Source organism: Carcharhinus amblyrhynchos, chromosome 19 (assembly GCF_965287045.1).
Source record: "Carcharhinus amblyrhynchos chromosome 19, sCarAmb.v2.hapA, whole genome shotgun sequence".
In the NCBI taxonomy this organism is placed as follows: Eukaryota; Metazoa; Chordata; class Chondrichthyes; order Carcharhiniformes; family Carcharhinidae; genus Carcharhinus; species Carcharhinus amblyrhynchos.
In genome coordinates this window covers 27,296,915-27,323,205 of record NC_137342.1, presented here as the reverse complement: position 1 = coordinate 27,323,205, position 26,291 = coordinate 27,296,915, and the positions used below count along the sequence as shown (strand labels likewise).

General features: G+C 41.6%; 1 protein-coding gene and 1 long non-coding RNA gene across 8 annotated transcripts in view; both read right to left on the bottom strand.

Moving 5' to 3' along the window:
• Window positions 1-15,100: 15,100 nt before the first annotated feature.
• LOC145355388 (uncharacterized) lies at window positions 15,101-20,721 on the bottom strand. Its single transcript, XR_013888975.1, has 2 exons — window positions 20,676-20,721; window positions 15,101-20,406 (listed from the first exon to the last, which is right to left on the bottom strand). It is a non-coding gene; the product is annotated as an uncharacterized LOC145355388 (long non-coding RNA).
• An 85-nt stretch (window positions 20,722-20,806) lies between these two features.
• Window positions 20,807-26,291, bottom strand: part of LOC145355386 (voltage-dependent calcium channel subunit alpha-2/delta-1-like) — a 627,920-nt gene continuing 622,435 nt past the window's right edge. For all 7 annotated transcript variants that reach the window (XM_080207404.1, XM_080207405.1, XM_080207407.1 and 4 more), the window contains one exon: window positions 20,807-25,465. In XM_080207404.1, coding sequence (XP_080063530.1) covers window positions 25,349-25,465 — 117 coding nt within the window. In that variant the 3' untranslated portion in view covers window positions 20,807-25,348. The remainder of the gene's footprint in view (window positions 25,466-26,291) is intronic.

Sequence of the window (26,291 nt, the reverse complement as noted above, 5' to 3'; positions counted from 1 at the left end):
GGCAAGCAAAAGGGTAACTCCTTAATCAACAAATTGAGAGGGAAGTGTGAATTAGAGTGGATGCATTCAATGTTAGAAAGAAAAATGAGGAGAGGGAACAAAGATTGGATTACGAGAGAGCGAGAAAGTAAAAAGTTAAAAATGAAATAAATTCCAATAACAATGAAGACCAGAAGAGATGCGACTGCATACTTTCAGTGCAGCAGAGGTTCACTGGCACCAACGACTGCTTATCATGTCATTAAAGGGGTACATAGTCTGGAATGGACGAGCTTAACTTTCCGTGATGAGTTCAGATTGTATTTACTGCACAAATGCAACAACATCACACCATTCACTACATTTCAAAGGTGAGGCACATTGTGAGGCGCCGTTTACACATTAAAAAATCTAATGGTGGACCAGATCAGCCTGGACAACAATTTTTGGACAATTGAGTTTAATCGCTCATCTTTCCTTCACCTATACTAGTTAACAAAAACAATGATTATGCTGTTAACCTCACAGATAGTTTGACAGGAAAATCTGGACCATTGCATCAGCTCTTTTTTCCGGGAACAATTATACTTATGTGGGCTCTTTATCACTTCTCTCAGACACATCACACAAAGTGTTTCAGTCAGTGAATTATTATTATTATTATTGTTTTGTGGATAATGGATCATTTTTGTGATATTTTCTGCCAAGTCCTGATTTGCAACAGATGCCATCTATCAAGACAAAAAAAATTGCGCACAGAAAGCACTGCTACAGCAATTTTCTGCTAAAGGAGCTTCATAATTAGCAGCAATTTCCTTCTGAGGATTTGTTCCACACAATATGCCTTTTCGCCACTTTAGAGGGATCGATTTTCAGTGGTTTGCAAAGGACTTTAACCCAAGGCAGAAGTTTGACACATTTATATTAAAGGTAAGTATTTGTGACATGGCAGGCCAGTGTGCAAACATACATTCCGATTGCCTCTCAACTTTAACTTCCAATCAACTGATGTGACAAAAGTGTTTGGTTCCAAACTCTTTGGAGTTTGCAGTCCACGCAAACCAAACATGAGGACTCTCAGTCCAGTTTCTCATAGGTATGGGTCCATAGCACAGATGGACAATTAACTGGCAATCTCATTCTTGCATTAATTATGTCAAGTTTTCTGGCTCAATGTACCAGACACACAGCAAGAATTTGAAAGCTCAAAGAAGATTAATTATGTTTCACCAACTGATGAAAAATAATTAATAGTAAAAATTCTAAAAGAATGGAAAGTTTCCTCCATAAGGGCTTCTAAGTAGAAGTTGTAACTTAGCCTGCTTTTTTAAAAAATCAGAAGTGGGGAATCTTAAGGAGAACAAGAGCTGTGTGAGTATGATCCATTCCAGAGAGAGAGAAAGTCCAGTGAACATTATTTCAAAACCTGAGCTAAAAAGCGGAAAATGCTGGAAATACGCGAGGTCAGGGACAAGAGAAACAAAATTAACGTTTCAGACGGTAATGGTTTGTCAGACTCAAAAACAGAAAATTCTAGAGAAACATCAGCAATCTGGCAGCATCTGGGTGGCACAGTGGCACACTGGTTAGTGCTGCTGCTTCGGATCACTGTCTGTGTGGAGTTTGCACTTTCTCCCTAAGTCTGCGTGGGTTTCCTCCGAGTGCTCCAGTTTCCCCCCACAGTCCAAAGATGTGTGGGTTAGGTGGATTGGTCATTCTAAATTGCCCCTTAGTGTCAGGGGGACTAGGGGTTACAGGAATAGGGCCTGGGTGGGATTGTTGTCAGTGAAGATTCGATGGGCCAAATGGCCTCCTTCTGCATGTAAAGTTTCTATGATTCTATGATCTGTGGGGAGAGAATAGAGCCAATGTTTTGAGTCTGGATGACACTTCATGGGAGTTCAGAAGTTAGAACTTTAGAGAAAAGTTAGAGACAATGGGGGTGATTCTCCCAAAAGTGCTGAATTAGTGGGAAAACTGTTCTAGACTATGACTGTTTTATCAGTTCAGCTTCTCACTTGAATCTCCACACTGTGCACTGTAGAGGTCCCGGTCGTGAATCTCATTAAAAACCCAGGGGGCCGGGGCTTATTCACACCTGAATCTGACAGTTTTGGAACTCTACACATGAGCAGTGGTCCCGATTTGTCAGTCCCCCCATTTGCTGGCCAGTTTGATTGCTGGCCAGCCCAGGACTCCCTCAGAGCTGTCCCTCCAGCCCCCCGCAATGGTCCGATTGTGCCCCCACAACAATTCCTGGGCCAGCCCTGTCACACCCCCGTCCTGGAGAGTCCTGATGTACATCCCAGCGCCCCCCCCCACACACTGCTGACCACACCCCCTGGGAGGTAGACCTTCCCCATGCCTCCCACCCCCACCAGCCTGCCCTTATCACAGCCTTCATTCCATCTCGGATGAATGCTATGCAGGGTGGCAGCAGGACTTCCCACCCCCAACAATTTCCCCCTAGGGTCTGCCCACAATAGGCCCCATCCCCTTGGCACTGTCCAATGCCTGAAGGGCAATGCCAAGGTGCCACTTGGGCAGTATCAGGAGGCACAGGCTGGCACTGCCAAAGTGTCCATGCTCAGGGGCACCACTCCCCTGCTGCCTGAACCCTGGGGGGCCCTTATTGCCCCCCCTTTACTCTGGCAGGGTCTCCTGCTAGTTCCCTGACCACGAGGAGCTAGTCTGAACCCCGCTGGAATGAAATACTCCTGGTGGGGCGAGGGATTCAATTGGGACCGGCAGGTTTCCAATAATGACATCTAAAATACATTTAAAATAGAGTCAAATGACTTACCTGCCCTCCCACTGGTTTCCAGCGTGGTCTGGTCTCCGACTGTTCGCTGGCTCTGGGAGACGTGCATGCATTCCCAGCGCATGCACAGGTCCGGGGACAAGACCAGTGACACGCATCTCCCACCCTGACCTACCAGAAAAATTGCTGATCTTGATGGGAGAATCACCCCCAACATGTTTTAAATAGGTAAGAGAACGGAAGGTGGGTGAAGGAACATGAGCAATGTCCATGATAGCGTGGGACGCCGGAGAGATTAATGACAGAAGTGTTGATGGTGCAAAGCCCAAGGGAATGGTAATGGGACAATTGAGCAGAGCAGTCACTGTTCAAAGATGTTGAGAACCCAGGGGAAAATGTTACTTTGGTGTGAACGTATTATATTCGGTATTAAAGACATTCTAGACATTTTTGATAGTGATTTCTTTAATTCTCCATACCCAAGGGATTAAAACTAGCTTCAGTCACAGGAAAAGGAATGTTCTAGTTAATTCTGACCTAAATGCAGAAGATGATTTATTTTGCCTCAGCGGGGAAAGGATTGAATGATTCAGTTTGATTCAAATACAAACATCTCCTGGGATTTGTTTAAATACGTGTGTGAGTGACAGTTTTTTTTAAAAACTTCACTTCAATTTGTCATCGACTGAGAAGTATTCTTTCAAATTGGCTTGTTCAAATGTCTATGGCCTTTGATGGCTCCTGGTCAGCCCATGTAGCTTCTGTGGATGGGAATGAACGGAAAATAACAGTCATATAAAAATATCTAGACTGGTGGACCAGTCAGAATTGTCACTTAGTTACTCAAGGAGACAGTTATGCTTGATAACTACCATGCTGTTTTATTGTTGTTGTTCATTTTAATAGCTTAACAAATTTGTTTGCTCATTAAAAAAAGACATCATACCCTCATGTTGTGTCACTTCACCACCTCCCAAAGTCAAGGGGCTTCAGTTCCAAAGCGTCACAAACCTTTCAATGTATTGGCACCATTTTGAGCAGCCTACACTCTGCCCACTTGTACCTGAAAATTGCCACCTATGTCCCATGTATACTTAAACATCGTGAAGCTTCCTGCCTGAAACAGATGGATGCCCTTATGACACATCTCAGGATAGTATTCAAGAATGATGGACAGGTAAAGAGCCATTGGGCTACCCATTTTTAGTCGCATGTGATTGTGATACTTTGCGCTTTGTAATACAAACACCCCCAGCCACATAGTCACCTGTGGAAAGTGAACTCCCAGATCAAAAATCCAGGCCAATTTGGGGAATATTATCTGGGAAATTCCTCACCCACCTATTTACAGCTGGGATATGGCGAAATCTTTTCAATCAGGTTGACATTCTCTACGCTGGAGAATTGCTGATGTTCAGTTGTTGCGAGAGCATCAAGAGCTATGGAGGACAGGTAGAAAAGTGAAGCTGAAGACTAAGGTTAGCTATAATGGTACCGAATGGTGAAACAGGCTTTCGGGGCTGAATGGCCAAACTCCTGTTCTTATTTCTTGTGACCTTGTCTAAATGATCAACACTATTCCAGGAGATCACTCTGGCTCTGAATTCCCTGCACTATTTCCTGTGAGCAGCAATGCCCACCTGAGCCAGAACCAGACCCAGCTCTCACTTTAGGGAATTTAGAGAACTGACAGCCACCTTATGAAATGGCACCCTGTCTCAGATGAAATGTCAGCATTTTTGAAAAAAGATGGTAATGGACCCAGTGCCATTTTCAGCTTGCTGCTGTCTTGTTTATGCCATGTGGGTGGCCTTAGAATCAGCCACAAATTGTTTACCAGCGACAGAGAGAGGATATAGACTGGATTTGATGAGGTAGCTTCATTATGGTCTGGCGCCAGCCCAGGTTTTCAAGGATTTTGTCTATTCTTTTCACACTGGTCTCAAATACTGATTGCTCATTGCAATTCTCATTCATTCTCTTGGTTCAAAAGTGCAACATCTTTACTTTGGTAGCAACCTTCTTTGATCTAGCAGTGTGGCAGTTATATTGCAGGACCAGTAATCCAAAAAAAGTGAGGACCAATCCCGCCATGGCAATGTGAGAATTTCTGTTCAATTTAAGGAAAGGAATCCTTCCATCCTTACCCAGTTTGGCTACATGTGACTTCAATCCCATGCCATGACCTGGATTGTCACCCTCGGGGCCGGTAGAAGAGTTCCCAACTGGGTCCCCTCACCTTGTGAGAAATCATCTCCGCAAGTTCAGAACTGACATGATGGTGTTGGCAGTGAAAGCTCCAGCAGTGATAGTACAGACTAATGGATTTCTGGGCTCTCAGTTTGCCTCAGTATGTATTCTTGACAAAGAGTCCAGGCATCTATTTGAATGCTAAAACACTGAGCCCCAGAAAAAGTATTTATACAAGGTTTACAGGTTTCAAGTGCTTGTGCTTTTTGAAACTTTAAAGTGTCTGAATGATTGACACTTTTATTAGGCTATAATAAAGGATTTTTAAAAACATACTGGAAAGTTACGAATAAATGAATGCTTTTAAAGAGTTCTTTTTACACATTCTTTTGTCACTATAGAGTTCTTTGGTTTTATACAGAATGTAGTGGGTTAATGGGAATGTAAGTGCTACAGCTTAGCACTAGGGCACGAGAGGTCATGGCAGATGGGGTGGAGGTCACACCTCAGCTGGCAGGGTGAGAAAGAGGACCACTTCTTAACTTTCAGAACCCTCTCTGGCTCACTCTGAGGCACTACGAATCATGACATTGAAAACCCGGCCTGACACCATGTGAATTGTGGAAGACGTGTCTAGTCCTGCAATGGGGCTGACCAGGTAGAGTGTTCAGGGTGTGAGCTGCATCCTTAAAAGGCATTCCCAAAAATCTGAAACCCTTGGATTGGAGTCAGAAATCCCAAAATCAGGTCCCAGTTGCCATTTTTAAAAGGTTCCTGAGTCATCCCAAGTCAGTGAAAATCCAGCTCTATGTGGTTAAGTCTTGACTGCCCTCCAAGGATGTAACAATCCACCGCAGTGGTTCAAGAAGTCTCACCTCCATCTTCTGAGAGCAACAAGTGATGGGCAATAAAGGCCAGCCTTGCCAACTATGTCTGCATCCTGCGTATGGAAAAAACTGGAACTATATCAATGCTGCTTCAAAGTGCCAGGGACCCGAGTTCAATTTCAGTCTGTGTGGGTTTCCTCAGGGTGCTCCGGCTTCCTTCACACTCCAAAGATGTGCGGGTTAGATGGGTTTGCCATGCTAAATTGCCCGATTTACAGATATCTGCATTTGCTTCCATGCCATAATCCTGCCAAATCTAATTCCTTCCTCAAGGAGTATTTGCTAAATGGTTTTCCGAATTGTTCACCACTCTGATCCAAAGACTAATTTTCAGACAACAGTTAATGGAAGTGTTTCACCCATTTAATGGAAGAAGAAAAGGGAAAGGTTGGGGGAATGGCAGGTGCAGTCAAAGAAAAATCTTTTGAAAGGAGACAGTGAGTGACACTTGGTAGAGCAGTGGGAGTGTGAAATTATACAGACATTGGAGGAGTGGACGGTCTGTATAGGGATAAATAGGGTGGGGTATAATTTTGAAGGGCTTTGGCTGTAAGAGTAGAGACCTTGAGATCAATTCTCTTGGATGTGGGGAGCCAATGGAGTTTACAAGTGAAAGGTAATGGGAACATTGGATTTTGGAAGGGTGAAGACGTGGAAGTTTTTAAAGTTTGTTTATTACTGTCACAAATGCCTGTGAATATCCCCTAGTTGCCACACTCCAGCGCCTGTTCAGGTACACTAAGGGAGAATTTAGCATGGCCAATGCACCTAACTAGCATGTATTTCGGACTGTGGGAGGAAAGCGGAGCACCCAGAGGAAACCCACGCAGACATAGGGAGAATGCGCAGACTCCACACAGATAGAGGCAAGAAGAGCAATTGGAAGAGTATGAAATGGATTTGTGTTACTAATTATGTACTAAATCTGTTCTTCATTTGGAAAAAGAAATTTATTTTTGAAAGCTATTAACATTCGATCTGAACAAGTGCCATAATCCCCTTTGAATTAATTTCCACTCACTTGCCAACCAGCAGATGGCACAGTGCTTTAATCGTTATAAATTAAACTCCAGTGAAAACAGTTTAAAAGTTTCTTGAATGTGAAAAAGAAATTGATGCTTTCCATTGTTTGAAACTCCTTTCTAATTATCAAAACTTTCACGTACATAGCATGCTCTGCTGCAGCTGTTTCTGATCTAAGCTGTTTACTTTACAGACTAATTTTCTTCTGCCAAATGTTTCCACCCACTTATAAAAGATTTGGCTCTCCCCTTCTGTGTGGTTCAACAAGGCCACTCACCCTCCAGTACAATGCCCAAAAGATCACTGTGTGTGTAAACGCAGTAAATGTGTGTTCACGGGTTATTTAACTGTAAGACACGTGGACTGTTTTTAAAAAATGTTTAATCAGTATTAGACAAATTGACTTAGAAATCTTCCCTCAGTTCAAGTTTGAAATATCAGTGTAGTTAAAATGCACAGACCACAGGTATTTTTAAATCATCTTTCATAAGCTACAGGGAAGGTTAAAAGTTAATAGAAACCTAAGACCTTGTTTCAGAATCTTGATATCTTGTGTGTGAATTGCTTCACCGGCCAGCTTTGTCCTGCAGATACAGTCATGATTGAGACAGCTCTCTGTCAGCCATATAAGTTTGAAACTGCAATGAAATTAAATAATGATTTACTCCATTCCCACACGTGACATTTCTTAAAGTGCAAAATGTTGACTGAATGTCTTCATTTGCAAAACGATCCAGTTTTAGCAAACTGGTCCCAAGCAAGGTTAACGCCCACCTCCATATCTTCCCCATTCCCTTCTACTTCTGCAACATTGGCCCCAAATTTACATAACCTGATCTGGTGCGTGGTTGACCCAAACTCCCACGAAATCGTGAGAGGAAACAGCGGATGTGTGTCCTGGCCTCATGGCACTGTCACACAATATTATGGTCGGTGGGTGCGTGTGGGATTGGAAATATGGCCACCAACAATTAAAAGGGCAAATTAAGCCAATTAAACATCCAATTGCCCCAATGTTTACCTGATATGTGCGCTTTTATGCTTGGTGCATGGGCCAATTCACTATTCTCGATCATCGCTTCTCGGCCTTTTGGCTAAGATTGGGTGTAGTGTTGACATGCTGCACTTGGTTGAATCATTGGGTTGCATTTTGGCTTCATTTGAAGCAATTTTTTGGGGCGGCATCTTGGCCTTTTGGCTAAGATGCGGGCGAGATCAAACTTTGGAGGAGCTGTGCCTGCTCCAATCAGCTTGGATTGTGTGGATCGGGCCCGAGGCCAGGGGGGTGGGGACCCTGTCTTGTCGGCTTGGATTGGGGGTGTCTCAACTTGTTGGGACTCTGAATTGGATTTGATTTGATTGAATTGGAATAAAGTATAAAAAAATTTACCATTCTCGATCCAAATCAGGATCGAGCGTGTTTGAGGTTTGATAATTCATGGCTATCGCTGTCAGCTATTGATTGTGCCATTTGAGAATGTTTTTGAATGGTGATATCCCACCAACCATTCTGCAGCTCTCCAAGGCATTTCACAGCTGTGGTCAGCCTTCAGGAAGCTCATGTGGTACTGGCCACACTCCAGACTTCCTCCACTCCAGCTCCAACGCCGAGCGCCTTTCTGGCTGGCTGGCAGTTCATTTCCCGGCCAGTTTCAAATCACTATCGGGAATCGATGGAGAATGGGAACAGACTTCACATCTGCTTCTGGTCCCACCAATCGTCCCAACATAAAATTCAGGCTATTATCTCCAGCCACTGAAGCCCAAACCATGCCTTGCTCACCTAACTTCCACACTTCACAACCTTCATTTCCTTGAAACGGTGCGGTCCCTATACCAGCCAGTTTCACTGCCTTACCACCTCCCTCTCTGATTTTGAAAAGCTTCTCTAAACACCATCTGTTCTTCTATTTTACCCTGCTGCGTGGTGCCAATTGCTTCCTCCTTCGAACATTCAGCACTTCTTGATATCTATCTGCCTGTGAAATATTCGGTCCAAATGGAGGTTGCTGTGGTGCATGTCAGCCTGATAAAAGTAATACACAACTCAACTCCATCCTTGGAATCCACAGTCTCTCTCCCTCTCAAAAAGGATAAAGCTTTTGACTAAAGACATAAAAGACTGACTCTGCTCATTTCCAAGGCCAAGGGGTTTGAGGCATATGTCAATTCTTTCACCAGAAAGATCAGTGGAGAATATCTGTTTATCTGAAGGAGTCATGATGTGGAGGTGCTGGTTTTGGATGAGGGTAGGACAGTAAGAAGTCTCACAACACCAGGTTAAAGTCCAACTGGTTTATTTGGTAGCACAAGCTTTTAGGGCGCTGCCTCTTGATCATATTCACCTGATGAAGGGGCAGCACTCTGAAAGCTTGTGCTACCAAATAAACCTGTTGGACTTTAACCTGGTGTTCTGAGACTTCTTATTGTATCTGAAGGAATCATTTGAAGGAAAGGTACAACCCATTTGAGATGGAGCAGAAGTAACATCGGCAGAGATAAAGTGCTTGGGAAATGAGATGGCCATGTTGGGAAACAAACAACCCCTCATGGCATTCAGTCATTTATTGTGATTAACACAAAAAGATCAATAGTCACTGCTAAGTGTGGTTTGTAAATTATCACCATGACATGTGCCATTCTTCAAAGTGCTGAAAACACAATTTGTAAACATTGAATTGGATTCCGACATCAACATCTCAGCTGGAGAATTGATTTAAAGGAGATCAAACCTGTGGTCAGATGATATCCCACTCATGAGAAAATACAACCACCATACTTCAATGATGTTACAGAGACAACTATTTTCAATTGGTGAACAAATCTTTTGTTGCATTGCATACAACTGAGCGTATTGTTAAATCAATGGGAAAGTTTGAATATTTTGCATTTTTCCCATTTAAGACACATGCACCAGCAGCACAGGAGGAGAATAAAAGTATTCACGTTTTAACAGCATGTCTGGCAGGTTTGCTTCTTACTGAATGTTATTATTTTTCCCATGATGTTCACAGTTGGGAGGGAGAAGGACACAGAGGGTTGGTTTTTGGTTCAGGGAGGGAGTTGATGCTACATTGGTTCTGCATGAGGGGCAGGGAACCTAGAAACTAGAAGCTGGAGTAGGCCATTTGGCGCTTCGAGCCTGCTCCACCATTCATCTTGGTCAGGCCTGATCATTGAATTTAATATCCTGCTCCCCCCCTTTCATCAGGAAAAGCACATTTTTTTTCTCAAAGGTCCTAAAGTAGTGATGAATGGAGGGAGGGAGCAGGTTCCAACTAGGTAGATGTCACAGATTTAATTTTTCATACAGGAGGGGCTGGGACAGATTTCCCTGGTGCTGGGGTAAAGCCAAATCTTTCATAATAGAGATCAGAGCCTCCTCACCCTCAATGGAGAAAGTGTGGAAGGCTGAGTTTGAGCTCACTGAGTGTGAAGGTGACATGACCACTTACTTGTCAGTAAACCAGCCTCCCATCCATTGACTCCGCCTACACTTCCTGTTGCCTCGACAAAGCAGCCAGCATAATCAAGGACCCCACGTACCCTCCACATACTCTTTTCTACCTTTTTCCATCAGAAAAAAAGATACAAAGATCTGAGGTCACGCGCCAATCGACTCAAGAACAGCTTCTTCCCTGCTGCCAGACTTGAATGGACCTACCCCGTATTAAGTTGATCTTTCTCTACACCCTAGCTATGACTGTAACACAACATTCTGCACACTCTCCTTTCCTTCTCCCCTATGTGCTTATGAACAGTATGCTTTGTCTGCGTAGTGCACAAGAAACAATACTTTTCACTGTATACTAATACATGTGACAATAATAAATCAAATATTATCAAATAAAGCAAGTGTTAAAAACTTTTTGCCCTGTGATATAGGCAGTGGGATTTTCAACTGATTAACAAGTCAGGAACGCACTGGCAATTTAAGCCGGTTTTGCCGAGGCTTTTTAACTGAACCATGACATCCAGATCCTGCCTCCAGGTACCCTGGCCAGAGAGGCCAGGCAGATGACATAGAAACATTGAAAAACTACAGCACAATACAGGCCCTTCAGCCCACAAAGTTGTGCCGAAAGACAGATTAATTCTGTCAAAGGAAAGATTTTTAATACAAGGCACCATGACTTGGGAAAAGTATTGTTTCTAGCGCGCTATAGAAACTAAGCATACTATTCATAGAACAGATAGGGAAGAAGGAAAGCAGAGGGTGCAGAATGTAGTCTTCCTTCAGTTGCCACCCAATGTCAAGAGAGCTAATCCTCTGCTTAGGGTCTTGTCTCCTTCAAGCTGGAGCTCTGTGTCCATCTCTTACCTGTGCAGTGACATGTAGTTAAGGAAAAGGCAGCTAATTCTGCTGGAGTCATCATTTCCATCCTCCTGAGCTGTATAAGATGTTCCTAAGCTGCAGTGAAAGCTGACAGCAGGGATGTGAATGTGAAGGTTAATGAAGTGCCAGACATGCTGGTGGAATGATTTCTAAGAAATTGGCAGACACTTGTCAAGTGGTGAAATCTGTGAAAAGGAGTATTGTGAAAATTAACCTCTTACCTGGCCCTGGCTGGAGCTCTTCAGTTTCTTCCCAGCCTGCCTTTTCCACGCCACACGGTGAACTTGCTTCATGATCCTGGCGAGTTGCTGACAATGTCTGTTAAAGCCAGAATTCTTGGTTAAATCAGGGCATATTTACATATTTGAACATTTAAATGGTTTACCTGAGGATTGGCCAGAAGATGCCTTCACGCTCACCCAGATGAAACTTGGAACAGGGTGGAAAGATATCAGGATTCTGACCCGACATCACTTTTAGGGTATTTAACTTTCCTGACGTATCGAAACCTACCTCCCCTTATCTGTCAAGATTCCTCCCATTATGTGAATCAGTTGTGAATAACATGCTTCTTCTTTCTGGCCTGTTTCCTCTGAAAGATCCTCAGTGATTCTTTAGACCATGAGACTATATTTTGGTGTTTACTGGGCAAGTTCAGTTTCACAAGAATGCAATTTCTAATATATCTGTTCCATGAGGCTGTCTTCATCTTGAATACCTATGACTATAATTTCTTCCCAGAAAGGTGCAGGCCCATTGTAACCAATTTGTAATTAATTAGCATACTCATAGTTGTAGTGACATGGGAAGCCTAAAACCACACATAGGCTGGGATATGCCACTTCCATTTGTTTAAAGTTTAAGTTTATTTACTAGTATTCACATATAAACTTACATTAACAATGCAATGGAGCTACTGTGAAAATCCCCTAGTCACCACACCCTGGGGCCTGTTCTGGGACACTGAGGGAGAATTTAGCATGACCAATGCATCTAATCAGCACATCTTTCAGACTGTGCAGGCAGGTTTGGCAACAGGAGAAGAAAATATTGCGTTTCAAGTCCCGTGACAGTATGACATGATTGTTCCTCACCCTGTCAGTGACGGGCTGCATTTCATGACGTTGAACACTGGGAGGCACAGTTGAATATATTAACATGTCATTATGGTGGTGTGATGGCAGAACTGTGTGAAGCCTGACTGGTTTTCTTATGAGCAGAGGTGCCTTGGGTGTTCGGGCGAGTGCAATGCTCAGGGTGGGAGGCTTATGCCCAGGTAGTACACAAGTCTTGCCCAGGCTGTACCCTGGCACCACTTGAGCACTTTCCTGGCATTACCCCTGGCACCATCCAGGCACTGCCCAGGCACTACAGTGCCGAGGTAGTGGCTGAGGGAATGGCTGGTCTGTTCTGAGGGAACGCCCATGTAGTACCAGGGCTAAAGCCCAGGTAGTGTCAGTGGTATCAGGATCATGCTCGGGTACTAGCATGGAGTGCCAGTATTAATTCATTTGTTGCTGAGTGCCTTTAAGAATGGAACCCTGGATCTTCAAGTTTCTAAATTCCTGGGAGATAGGGGAATCAGAAGCCATGTCACCAGCATACCTAGTGGGAGCTGTCCCTTGAAGATTTTTTTTCTAATTTCCAGACTATATGAGGAGAAAGTGACCATTGCAGTCAACTGTTTACATGTCGCTTTTCCCACCCACTATTAGCCTTTGCCAATATCCAGGAAAATCCCACCCACAATGTTTAATCTACATTAGATAATATAGATCTGGATGAAAACCAAAATTTGGTCGTCATTTTGTCCCTTTTTCTGACCTGAGGTCATTTGTGGTTCCTTAGCCTAGGTTTTCCGATCTGCCAACTCATTAATTTTCAAACAATGCTGCAGTCAAAATAACATTGATGAGGAAATGCCAGACCCTCCAGAGGCATGCTGGAAGTTTCGGAACTGGGAAACGTCAGAGATTTGATCCAACATTCAAAGGACCAGTTCACAATAAATGTTAAAAAGCTGAAGGCTCAGCATCATGTCAGCATACTTGCTTTTTGTGCTAAGTCTAAAAGGCGTGCATGTTTGTGGAATGGTGGTTGACTTGGAACAACATAGATAACTAGCTGTGAAGGTTTATACTGTATTATATCTGAATCCTGTAATTTGTATAAGTGATGCTAATTCTTTTTATTATATCTGAACTGTGTCCTTAAATAAACTTTGTTTGATAAAAAGCTTCCTAGTGGGTCACTTGATTCATACCTGGAGTGAAACGCCTTATGCTAACCCATGCCAAATTCAAATGTAAAGACTTAGGGTTTAGGTTAACTTTATAAAACCTTGGAGTATCTGGCCTGGGTCTTAACACAGATGAGATGTGAAACCAAACCATATTGCCTATTTTGATGGTTGAGGTGTACATTAATGCTGGCACGGCTTTATGTGATGCAGAGTTGCTTGTTTCCCCAATCTCCGAGACTATACGTCAAAATAATGTATTGTATGTGAAGTGCGTTGGCTGTCTGAGAATGAGATGCTACATAAATACAAATCTTTCCCTTTTCTGGGTGCAGAATTTGTAATATTTTGACGTAACATTATTTTCATCTCAGTGAATAGAATCTACTTGATGGTTTCAAACACAAGCCAAGTGCTTGTCAGAACAGCTCATTCATACAAGAACACCGCTTCACAAACTCAGCATGGTGAAACATTTTAATGATTTAACTGATAAATCTTTTTATTCGGAATATATTCGCACAAGAATAAAGTAACACAACATTTCTAAGATTATAAACTTTGTTTTTTTTTAACAGTATTGTACAAATTTATACAAAATTTCTTTTCAGGCTTGTCAAGTTCCACAAAACGTTCAGAAAGCACAAGAAAGAGGGAGAGGTCCTCAGCCTGCGGAGAGCAACAAGAACCTTCTGCAAAAAACACACATTGAACCATCTGCGACCATAAATAAAACAATCCATTAAAGCAGGATCTGGACACTCTGTACTATGGTCAACAACAGCACAATTCCCTTCATTCAAATTGTAAAACAGCTTTGCAACTTGCAACCCAGTAAGGCTACAGGGCTAGATGATTTTGAAAAAAAGCTATATAAACCTCATACAAACACACACAAAAGGGCAGCAATGCTCGTCACCAATTTATCTACCAGCTTAAGCGTTAAAAAAAAGTTGCATCAAATTATACATGGGACAGGGACTTCATAACTTCACAGCTCAATTAGAACTGAAGCTGTTTCATTGAAAACGTATGAAAATCAATCTGTCCACTAACTAGCAATGCTGTGGATGCAACAATTCTGTTATTTCTTCATCCCCTCCGAATTAGTCTTAAATTAAGCCTTTGAACGAATAATCAGCAAAGTGTTCATTGTTGATTTATTTTCTTATTCACACCTCTGAATTTGCAATCTTAATAGCATGAATGCTTTAATTTTTTTAGGCATTGCGGGATATTAATTCATTCAGTGCTCATTATAGGATTAGGAAATCCAAACAAACAGGACATCTATTCAGTTCTATCGCCAAATCTGTCAAGTTCAAATTCCTAGAATTCATGTAATAGCAGAGTGCTCAGTTCAGGCATTGCTCAAACTGCATCACCCAGTTCTAGTTGGCAAGGGTTCAAGGGTCCATGCAGTCCCTTGAGGTAATGCAGTTTGCCAACCTGGTTGATTCCCATACTCTAACGGCCATGTAGAGTAACCTCTTAAACTAAGACATTTCAGCTTTGAACAAAGAACATTGAACAGTGCAGCATAGGAGCAGGCCTTTCAACTCCTGATGTGCTGAACATCAAATTAACTAATCCCTTCTGCCAGGCCTTAGTCTACACCCCTCTTTCCTTGAAAACTCAGAGGAGAACATTATAGTACTTTATATACTTATCAGGAGAGATAACAATTTGTTTCAATGCTTTATGTGCTAAATGTGCCTTTTGCTTTCTTTTTGCAACATAACCATTAGGGATTCTTCCCATGGTTTAGAGGGAGGTTCATGTTGTGTCAATATGCAAAAAGGCAACAACTCATAACTGGAAGTTTACTGGCCAGTTTCCTTGACTTTAGCTACAGGAACATTTCTGAAAGGGAATATTAGAGATACGCTGTAAAACCAGCTCAACAGTAGGGAAGTTGTTAGATAGTCTCAGCATTACGATTCATGAACCTGGGTGAATCTTCTGAGCAAGGTACTTGGTTTTCAAAAATCTTGACAAGGTGCCACACAACAGAAAAAATAAGAGTTTTTTGGGATAGGAGGAAAGACATTGGGTTGGATAGGCAAAAGGTAGTATTTCAAAGGCAGAAGCATTCAAAGGACGTCATGGACATTTATTTGAGATATGTAAAATAATGAGGGACTTGAATCTGTCAACATGGATGGACTACGTGCGTACGATAGTCAAGGGAGAGCACAGAACTATATTGGATGTCAGAAGCACAGAACTATATTGGATGTCAGAAGGTTCTTAATCAATGGAGGTCACCAAACTTTGAAACAGACTACAAGCTCATGCAGTGAATGTGGATTCACTGCAAGTGTTCCAAAATTGACCTGGAAGTGTTCTGACTGCAGTTGGTGCCACTGTATGAAAGGGTAAGTGGGACATCGATGGTGTTCCTCATGAACATCATGCTCTCTTGAAGCTCATTTACATGGCTCCACCCCCCCCCACCCTTTAAAATAACCTATTGCCTTCCCCGGGTGGACACTTGGCTTCAGGGAGGGTTGGAGCTTTGAGGGCCGGGATGCTCAGCTGCAATGTGGCTGTGTTGGACACCCTCAAAGTACCAGTTGGCCTTTCCTGTCAGTTATTTTTCCTGTAAACTCACAGATATGCTAGGGCAGCAGGTTAAGGTTCAGAGTTCAGAAATTTGGGAGATGACAGTGTTTGAAAAGGGTCATCCTGAAAGGCCATTTCTAATTTGTCGGGATCAAATTAAAAACTTAAGGCGATATTTAACAGCCCTAATTAAAGCAAATGCAAAAAAAAAGAATGGGCAAGCATGGGAAAAAAATACATTTTATTTCAAAGAGTTATTGCTAAACATTGCACATCACACTCGACAAACTGAAGGAGTATTAATCCTTTAATTCCTTTTTAACAAAATGAAGGGACTACCTAAAAACTATTAATGTGCTGCACTTGAGACATAGCTCTCAGACAGGTTTGCCTGCAGTTGCAATTAAATTCATTCCTGAAAATAAACTTTCAGATGAAGCTAATTTAAAAGTAAAAGCAGCACTTGATATTGCCTCAAGTGCAGAGAGAATATAAACAGACAAGTCTGTTCCTACAACAGGTTGCAGTAAATATGAGGAACATGATGCCCTGAAGGGAACGTTTCCATTGCAGGGAAATCAATCATAATATAAATTCTTGTTGTTTTCAGTGAATCTAATGCAATTAAATTTGACACAAGTGAAAAATATTCAAGTAATGTTAAGTGGTAGAATTAATTCACAGGACGTTCTGGGAGAAATATGGAGAGAGAGTAAGTCGGCTGGGATCCTCAATTCATTGACATTTAGAAGAGTGAGAGGTGATCTCAGAGAAGCTTATAAAATTTCTAACAGGGTTAGACAGGACAGATTTAGAAAGAATGTTCCCAATGGTGGGGGAGTCCTGAACTAGGGGTTATAGTTTGAGGATAAGGGGTAAATCTCTTTGAATTGAGGAGAGGAGAAATGTCTTCACCCAGAGGGTAGTGAATTTGTGGAATTCACTATCACAGAATGTAGTTGAGGCCAAAATTTTGTGAGATTTTAGGAAGAAATTAGATATAGCTCTTGTAGTTAAAGGGATCAAGAGATATTGAGAGGGGAGGGGAAGGGGGATCAGGATATTGAACTTGATAGTCAGCCATGATCATAGTGAATGGTGGAGCAGGCTGGAAGGGCCAAATGGCCTGCTTGTGGTTTCAATGTTTCAAAATGTGGATTCATATGAAAAAGCAGAATAAAAATATTAGAAGCCAAATAGAGCATTGGCAAGAGTAAAACCAAATGTTCTTACCATCAGCAGAGAGAAAGGGACAGAATCCAATTAAATCACCTGAAACATTAGCAACCAAATCAGTGAAAACAGAATCAAATTCTGATATTCTTAATCCAGTACAAATAAAAGAACAAAATGATAGCATTGAAATTATACATAGGTGCTTCAAAAATCCATTTTACAGGGACAAAGAATAGTACAGCGCAGGAACAGGCCCTTCGGCCCACCACATCTGTGCCGACACAGATGCCTCTCGAATCTAACAATTTTTTGCCTCTATGTGGTCCATTTCCCTCTATTCCCTGCCTATTCATGTATCTAAACGGATGCCTCTTGAATGATGTTATAGAATTTGCTTTCACCACCTCCGACATCACATTCCAAGCATTCCTCACCCTCTGTGTGAAAAAATTAGCCCCTTACATCTCTTTTAAACTTTCCTCCTCTCACTCTTAACCAATGGCCCCGAGTAATTGACCCTTTGACCCTGAGAAAAAGACTCTGACTATCCACTCTATCCAAGCCTGTCATAACCACGTAGACTTCTATCAGGTCCCCTCTCATCTTCCAATGAAAACAATCTAAGTTTGTTCAACCTTTCTTCATAGTCCATATCCTCCAAATCAAGCAACATGCTAGTAAATCTCTTCTGCACCCTTTACAATGCATGAACATACTTCCGGTATTGTGGCGACCAGAACTGTACACGACACTCCAAATGTGGCCTAACCAAAGTCTGATACAGCTGCAACATGATTTTCCAATTCCTATACTCAATACTCCAACCAATGAAGGCCAGCATGCCACATGTCTTCTCCACCACCTTATCCACCTGAGTTGCAACCTTCAGGAAACTGTGGATCAGCACGCCTAGATCCCTATGTATGCTAATATTTCTAAGGCTCTACCATTTACTGTAAACTTTCCTTCTGCAATAGGCCTTTGCATTCGCATCACCTCACATTTGCCTGGGTTAAATTCCATCTGCGACTTTTCAACCCAGGTCTTCAGCCAATTTATTGCCTGCTGTATATAATTTTGAATAAAATGCAACAGTCTAAATTATTATAGCTATCGTTAGAACATAGTGATAAGAAATCCATTGGTTGGGAATGTGTTCTGGTGGCTGTCGGTTTAAAAGGAAAACAAGGTTCTTACATGATTGGAAAAAGAGACAGGTTGTCTGAGTTGACATTACTATGGCTTTGATATGCTGATTAGCACAGCATCACTGGGAACAACTGTTTACCCAAGGCAAGTTTGGTAACAATGGGAGACGGGGGTGGATTTCATATCTACATTTGAAAAGATGAGCTCACGTGATAAAGGTAATTAAGAGCAACTTCTGAGTAGTTTGTTCAGATAAAGGAAGACACTAAAAGAGAGACACTAATGAGTAAAATCACCCAATGCAGGGAATTATTTTTAGATGCAGCCTACACAGCAGGAAACTGTGTTTACTCCCAACAAGTTCTATTTGAAGAAAGCCTGTTGTATAGAACCCACTGTCTCTATTCCAAATTGGAAGCAACCACAAGTAATATAGGTGCCCAATGTGGTAACAACTGCTGGATTTTGCTTATAGTTTTAAAACCTGCTTTTTGGGTAACTTTAACTCTGTGTTTAGGAAAATTGAGTGATTTGTAACTGGATAAGTTTAAAGATTATGTGAATAGCAATTAACGTAGTTAACCATATTTTTAATTGACTTCCTTATTGTGTGTTTTACTGTTTAATTTAATTTGTTTAAAATCATTACAACAGAACCTGGAACATTCTTCAATGGTCTTCACATCTTTCCCCAGATTACACTGAACAGCAATCTTACAGTTGAGAGCAGGGTTTTGGAATACCCAGAGCCATTTAGGATCAGCTGTGCTCTTAACAATACATTAAAGTCAAATACAAGATAGATAAACCTGATTTAGTAAGATCTAACATCTGACAACCAAATGGCAGTCTTAACTGTTTCCTGTTCAGGAAATGGGCCCGACATTACTTGGAAGAAAGAGTCACTACCTAACTAGCTAAATTGGCAGATATTAAACAGCTCCAGAGGCAAACAGTTATTGCAGAAGAGTGCGCATTCTGACAACACACTGAAATTTGAAAGCTGCACAGCGAAGTGGAGTAAAAAAAAATCCCATGCCAAAATCTTTTAGATCGCGTTATCTATCACAAGCAAACTTTAAAAAGAAAATTATTATGATAAACTGAATGGATTAACAGGAAAAGAAGTATTCCAAGTGGGCAAAAAACTTGACCTTCTTTACTGTCCTCAGTGACACAACAGGATGGGACTTTATGGCTGCGCTCGCCCCAAAGCCAGAAAATCTCATCCAAGGTCAACAGACCTTTACATGGTCTGTGACCCACCTGCTCTGATTCCCATGGCAGGCGGCAGCCCAACTGGCTTCAAACTACCTTGATTCATTTTCATATTAAACTGTACATTTATTTGAGCAGCACCAGGGTTTAATAAAAACATATAATTTAAGGTTTGCCATTGGGCATGGGATCACCTCAAGGAGGTTGCCTTACACGCTCGTGGCTTTGCATCTGTTGCAGCTTAACTGAAGTTTAAGCTGCATGTAGGTAGGGTAATAGTCCACCTTTAAATTTCCAAGGTTTGAAAAGAATCAACTATCCTGTAAACTGTTTTCTAACATTGGAAGTGTCATTGGTTCTCCAGGGCCATCAAAAGGTGGAGCGTGAGCGGTTTGAATAGGTGCTGCATTTTTGTTTCTCTTTGATGAGTGTGGCAGGTGAAGATGGTGGGTAGGATTAGATCAATCGCATGGAAGTAGTCGAAGTTAGAAGGTCAGGGAATTTCTGGAAATTTCCATCTCTGAGTGATCTTATAGGAGGCAGGGTCAACTTGGCAATGGTGGGCAACAAATTAATTGCAAATAATTGTCCACATTGGGGCAGATTGATGACATCAGGACTATTTTTTGGAGCACAGACCACTGAAGCCAAAGTCCAGCAGATAGTTGAAGGCAGCCTCCTGGCAGCAGGAAGGGGGCTAGTTATGTCTCCTTTAACTATTCAATTCTAACTCTGGAACCAAGGGTGCCAGGAGTTCATGGCTGCTTCTGCAAATCAATCAGGATGTGGAAGCGTTTCAGTTAACCAGTGATGGTCTGGGTCTGCAGCCAAACTTATCTTAACCATTATCTGAAATCTACAGAGGACACCTTGAGACGCCTGCCTGATCCTCCACGTATACTGGCTGTGCCCACCCCCCTGCCTGATCCCCCACGTGTACTGGCCGTGCTCACCTCCTGCCTGATCCCCCACGTGTACTGGCCGTGCTCACCTCCTGCCTGATCCCCCACGTGTACTGGCCGTGCTCACCTCCTGCCTGATCCTTCACGTGTACTGGCCGTGCTCACCCCCCTGCCTGATCCTTCACGTGTACTGGCCGTGCTCACCCCCCTGCCTGATCCCCCACGTGTACTGGCCGTGCTCACCCCCTGCCTGATCCTCCACGTGTACTGGCCGTGCTCACCTCCTGCCTGATCCTTCACGTGTACTGGCCGTACCCACCCCCCTGCCTGATCCCCCATGTGTACTGGCCGTACCCACCCCCCTGCCTGATCCCCCACGTGTACTGGCCATGCCCACTGCCTGCCTGATCCTTCATGTGTACTGGCTGTGGTGGGGCCAACAACTGTCCATGGATTCAGACATTCCAATTGGCCTGCCAGTTTGTGGAACCCACCTGACTGGACAGGAGTCCTGGAAGCAATATTGGTTGTCTCTGGGAAGATCACGCAAGGTTGCTACCGGTGTTGGGACCTGCATACGGTCCCAACACTAAAGAATCTTACACATTGGTAAGATACCACATGGTGTAATTCAAAGCCCTTCCTAATCACTGTATTTAAAAAAAATCTACAGTTATTAATATTGTTCCTCCAACCAGGCAGCAGATTAAGGCATTGTGAAACACGTCTAAAATTTATGATGACAAATAGGAAATTGAAGAGTCACAACACGAAGACTGCATATTCTCAGTATTTTTCCGTGAATAAGAAAATAATTATTCCAATGAATTTGAGTCATTTATAGCCAGTCAGAATTGTGACATCCAGCTCACTTTAAATGCTTTACATCTGTATTGAGTGACCCTTTTGTCTTCACAGATTGACTACCCAATATCTGAATTGATCTGTACATACATTCTGATTGGAGTTCAGAGGATTACATCAATCATGATAGCCATTACAATGTCTCTGAAGAAGCATCTTTAGCACACATTGATTCAGATTCTTAACGTCAGAGTCACGGCTGGGTTCAATTAACTTTGCAGGAACATAGTTACCAAAAATAAGACTTGTAGAACATGTATCTATCAAACCATCACTTCAAACCTATTTCAAAGAAGTAATATGACAAAGGCAAAAACCAAACTTCTGATATCTTTCTGAAAAGGGATCTAAATACAATCTAATATTTGCACATAATAAATCAACAACCCAACCTCAGCCAACGAGTTGTGGAGTTCTACACAGTTAACAAATTGTGTGTGTTAAAGGGAAAGAAAAACAGCCTGGATTTTTAACTTTCTACTCCTTTCTGAAATGTACCAAATAAATTTTCTATATGAGATGAGCAAAACTTAGCCCTGAAACAGATGAATTCCTTTCGAAAATCCATGTATCTTCAGGTTGGCAATGAACAGTGTTAATTCTTTACATTATCTTTTTGTTCATTTCTGTGAATTCACAGAAGTGTTAATTTGGCAATAAACATGTGCATAAGAATTCATGAGCTTAGGTTGTCCGCACTGGATGGTGGCAAAATACTTCCTGCAAAAACGTACTCAGGTCAATTTTTCAATCTTATCAACGTCGGTTTCCCAGAATCTTAAACCCAAATTGGCTCAGTGTTCAGGATGGTAGAATGTACACGATTTACAGTAACACAATGCAACTTATTGAACAGATAAAGCACAGAAATCTGATTATATTTCCCCCCACAGGTTTTTAACAATTTGGGTGAAGTTTCCTCATATTTACAAATAAACCAACCTTAAAATGATATGGTAATATGGAAAAAAAATCTAAAGTAACAAGATAAATCTGCATTATTTATTTTCAAATTCTTGAAATTGTCGTGACATTATCACAGAAACGTGGCACCAGTACTAACAAACAGAAGGGAAGTTCATTGATGACCACAATTTTCTATATAGAAAGCTTACTCTTAAATGTCATAGCTAGATACTGTGACGTTAACGCTCATAACTTCACCCATGTGTTCTCTCCTTATAGTTCATTTGCAAATCCCTTTTGACAGCAAGTTGGCTGGCATACACAGGCAGTTATCCATGCTATGGCAGCATTTAAATCAGAGTATGCTAGCTATGATCTTCCATTAGTATCAATAATTTCAGTAAGGTATACTTGCACTAAATATTCAGGAAGAGTGCACACTGAGGGAGAGCAGGTGGAGGCAAGGCTTAACTGCACCGTGGCAGAAAAAAATGGGAGAGCGGATTAACCTAGGTTGCTTGTGTGTGCCTGTTGATGGTGGTTGCAAAGTTGTATCGTCAGAGCAAAGAAGCCTTCAGCAGTATCTGTCAGATAATGATACATGCTATGAGGAGATTGAAAGGAGGAGAAACAAATATTAAAAAGTGAGGGTTCTTTTTAAATATTTGTACTTGCTGTTTAATGACATACTGGTGGCTTGCTGGTGTATTCTGCATCTGTCAGTGACGGCATCAAGTAGATATGTAAACGGAGGATAATACTGCCTGGACAGACATGAGCTATGCATGTTAATCTACAAGTGGTCTGGCCTTTGGGATGCCTAGGTCAGGTTACACGTAGAATAGCATCTGCAGTCGGCTGATGAACCTGCAGTGTTTTATTTACTGCCAAACATTGGTAACGTAATTGCCATGTGTTTCAATTAATGATAAGTTCTTGAACCTAGACTCACTCTCATGAGGGCAGAGTAATTCTGAGACAGTGCATCGATCACACACTACCTTATCACTTTGGCAAACCCCAAATCGTGTGTGTAATTTTCCGTGACAGGTTGCAAGCACTGCATGTTTAATAGTGCAATGGACAACTTCTCCTGGCCCTGGCCCCATTTTATTTTAATGAGATGAACAAAATTGCTGGCTAATCTGACATCGCATCAATGAACATTAATAATTGAAAAACTGCTGGCAAAAAGGTCACTGTTACAAAAGCTGTAGAATCCACTGAATTTGGTACCATGACTGACAGACTTTCAGTCGAAACTCTTGCCCAAAAAAGGCACTGGTCAGCCATAACAACAAAACTATCCTCATCTTATCCAAAAGATTTTAAATACTGTTTCCACATACATTAACATCAGATTACTCACAGATTTTGAAATACTGAACTGATCATGCAAACTCATTATGGTGAACTCCGTTTCTGAATGAAAAGTGATGGCTCAGACAGCCAAAATGTTGCAATGATTTGCTGCCACCTTGATTGTTTTTTTTTTACTGATGCAGATTAAATTTTTTTTGTCAGTCTAATATTTTTCTGAAAAATTTCCCCTCTCTTTAGCTCCAGACGGCAGATGTCGACAGAGCTGTGGATTCTAATTTAGGTTAAATACTTTGGAACTATGTCCATTTATAACCAAGTCCAGAGGATGATTTTCTTAAAAATGAAATAAAAGAAACAAATGCTGTGCACTAAGACAGGCTGAAATATACATATAATGTGAAAATTGTTGTCTATTAACCACAAAGTACTATTTAACTTAAATGCACCCTTTTTTGCTTTGTTGACATATAATGCCTTGGGTACATTGTCCAGTATCACTGCACGTGTTTAATAAATAAAACTCCTATTTAGCTATGGTATGAAATCTCAAATTACATGCCTTTAATCAGTTATTAGGCTCATAATATATTTTTCCCCTATAGAATCAATTGTCCACCAAACATTAACTTTGCCTGTTTGGTACTGAATTCAAATTTACTTTGTCCATTTCAAATACTTCAGGACTTTTTTTTTTGTAATTCAATTAAGTCCTATTACTCATATAGGAGAGAAATTGCACAGCAGTAGATTGTGCTATGGTAAGAACAGGAGCTCTGGGCTCAATCCCAACTGCTTAAAATATAAAATTCAAATCTTGAAATGCTAGTCATGTAACATTCCCTTCCTTTCAGCCTGCTGACTGCACTTTTGAGAGAGGTATGTTTGACAATATTGAGTTGTTATAAGTGAAACAGTTATATTACACCATATTATTGAAATTTCACATTAACAACATTTGGCTCACTCAGTCGCTCTTGCACATCAACTACACTCCTACAGTAAAACTAAAAAAGAGAAAATAGTAGCAGCATCTTCATGCAAAAAAGCATCAGTGTCCAAAACTCAATCGCCACAATGACAGCTTTTTCATTCACAAGCCTTAGCACTATTTCTTGTGTGGGATACAACAATCATTATGCATTTGCTTCAGCAAACATGAAGGGCATCAGGCATAGAATTATGGCTTAATGAGGGGGAAGGGGAGGGGAACAGGCATCCTTTGGTAACAGAATAGCTAACAATAATATAGTAGCATAAGCCACAGAATAATCAGTGGACTTTGGTGTGTCAAAACCTTTTATAAAGGTTGCAATTACTGGTTGGTATCCAACATGGTAATGTTTAAGCTTTCTGGTCTTATACCAAAAGGACAGCTGGTGGTGCCTGTATGTTACTAGCCCATACAAGTGTTGTTCAAATTAGCTACAGTCAGCCAATGTAAGCCGTGAACAAAGAATACCCTTTATCTTGATTCAAGTAAGCTAAACAAAATATGAACCTGATGATAAGCAAATCTAGGACTTTTTTTTTGTGAATTGTTTCTTTGTATAAATGCATTAGCGTTCCCATAGGTTGCCTGGCAGGTTTCAGTACTGACAATCCAATTGCTACCATTGTATGACTTAACTTTTTCTTAAAAAAACTTGTCAATGGAGCACCTTAACCATTCTTCGTATGGAGAGTCAACAATGAATCTTTCACACAGTGATACACCAGGATATGGATATGGTCAGTCTTCTACTGCCTGGGGACAAGAGTTTCCCTAGTTTAATCCAGGGCTACAGTGTGGTGGGTCTAGAAAGCGGAGAGATGGATGTCCGTTCTCTGCAGTCATGATGGATAAGGTCTGGCGCTACTCAGCAGCCACAGCAGAACAAGCTGAATCCCTATCATTGACCATAAGGATGGGCTCAGACGAGAGCCGCTGCCACACTCAGAATCATCCTCCTGTTGTCAAGGGAGAAAGAGACAAAGTTAGTCACCATGTTAGGTTCTGCAAAAGTGACGCCATTGACCTCTTAAGCTCAGGCAGCATTTATCCACATTTTTTTTTGAAAATCACATTGTTTGTGCTGGTTTTATCAGTATATGTTTTTAGAACATTTGAGAGTCTCACTCTGGAACGGGTGACACACAGTATTTCTGCAAATTATTGACAATGTTCTACACTTTGGAACTTTCCAATGTGTGAATATATTATACCCTCCCACCAGCCCTGAATCCCTCTTAAAACTTCTTAGTATCACAGTTCCAAATTTGACAATAAAGCTCAAATCCTAGATTCCTAATTGCATTATGAGATTCAATCAGCCAGCCAACTCGAGGTGCCAAAAACGAAAGTAGTATTTGAATAGACCAAATGCCAAGGCTGCTTACAGAATGCATTCCAAAATTCATTCATCGATTCTAACTTGTTTTGCAAAATCCAAGAGGTTAAAGGTCCAGGATAAAAACACGTTTTTTGTGATCATGGTTTATGAATTTTACAAAAGCTGTGAAAAGAAAGGCCAGTTTTCTTTAATTCGAGAGGCACACAGCTTAAACTGAAGCATCACTCGCACAAAACATTAAAGTCTAATTTTAATTGAGCTTTTCTTCCTTTCAACCATGCACCGAGAAACTTGAAATTTGTCCTCTCTACAGAGCAACTCAGCATGGCCACAAGGCACGTCTGCTTCATCACCACAATTTTTTTTGGGGGATAAACCTCCGGAACTTCCCATTTCTGTGACACAGGGAGACAGCCGGATGAAGCACACCAAATAAAGACGAC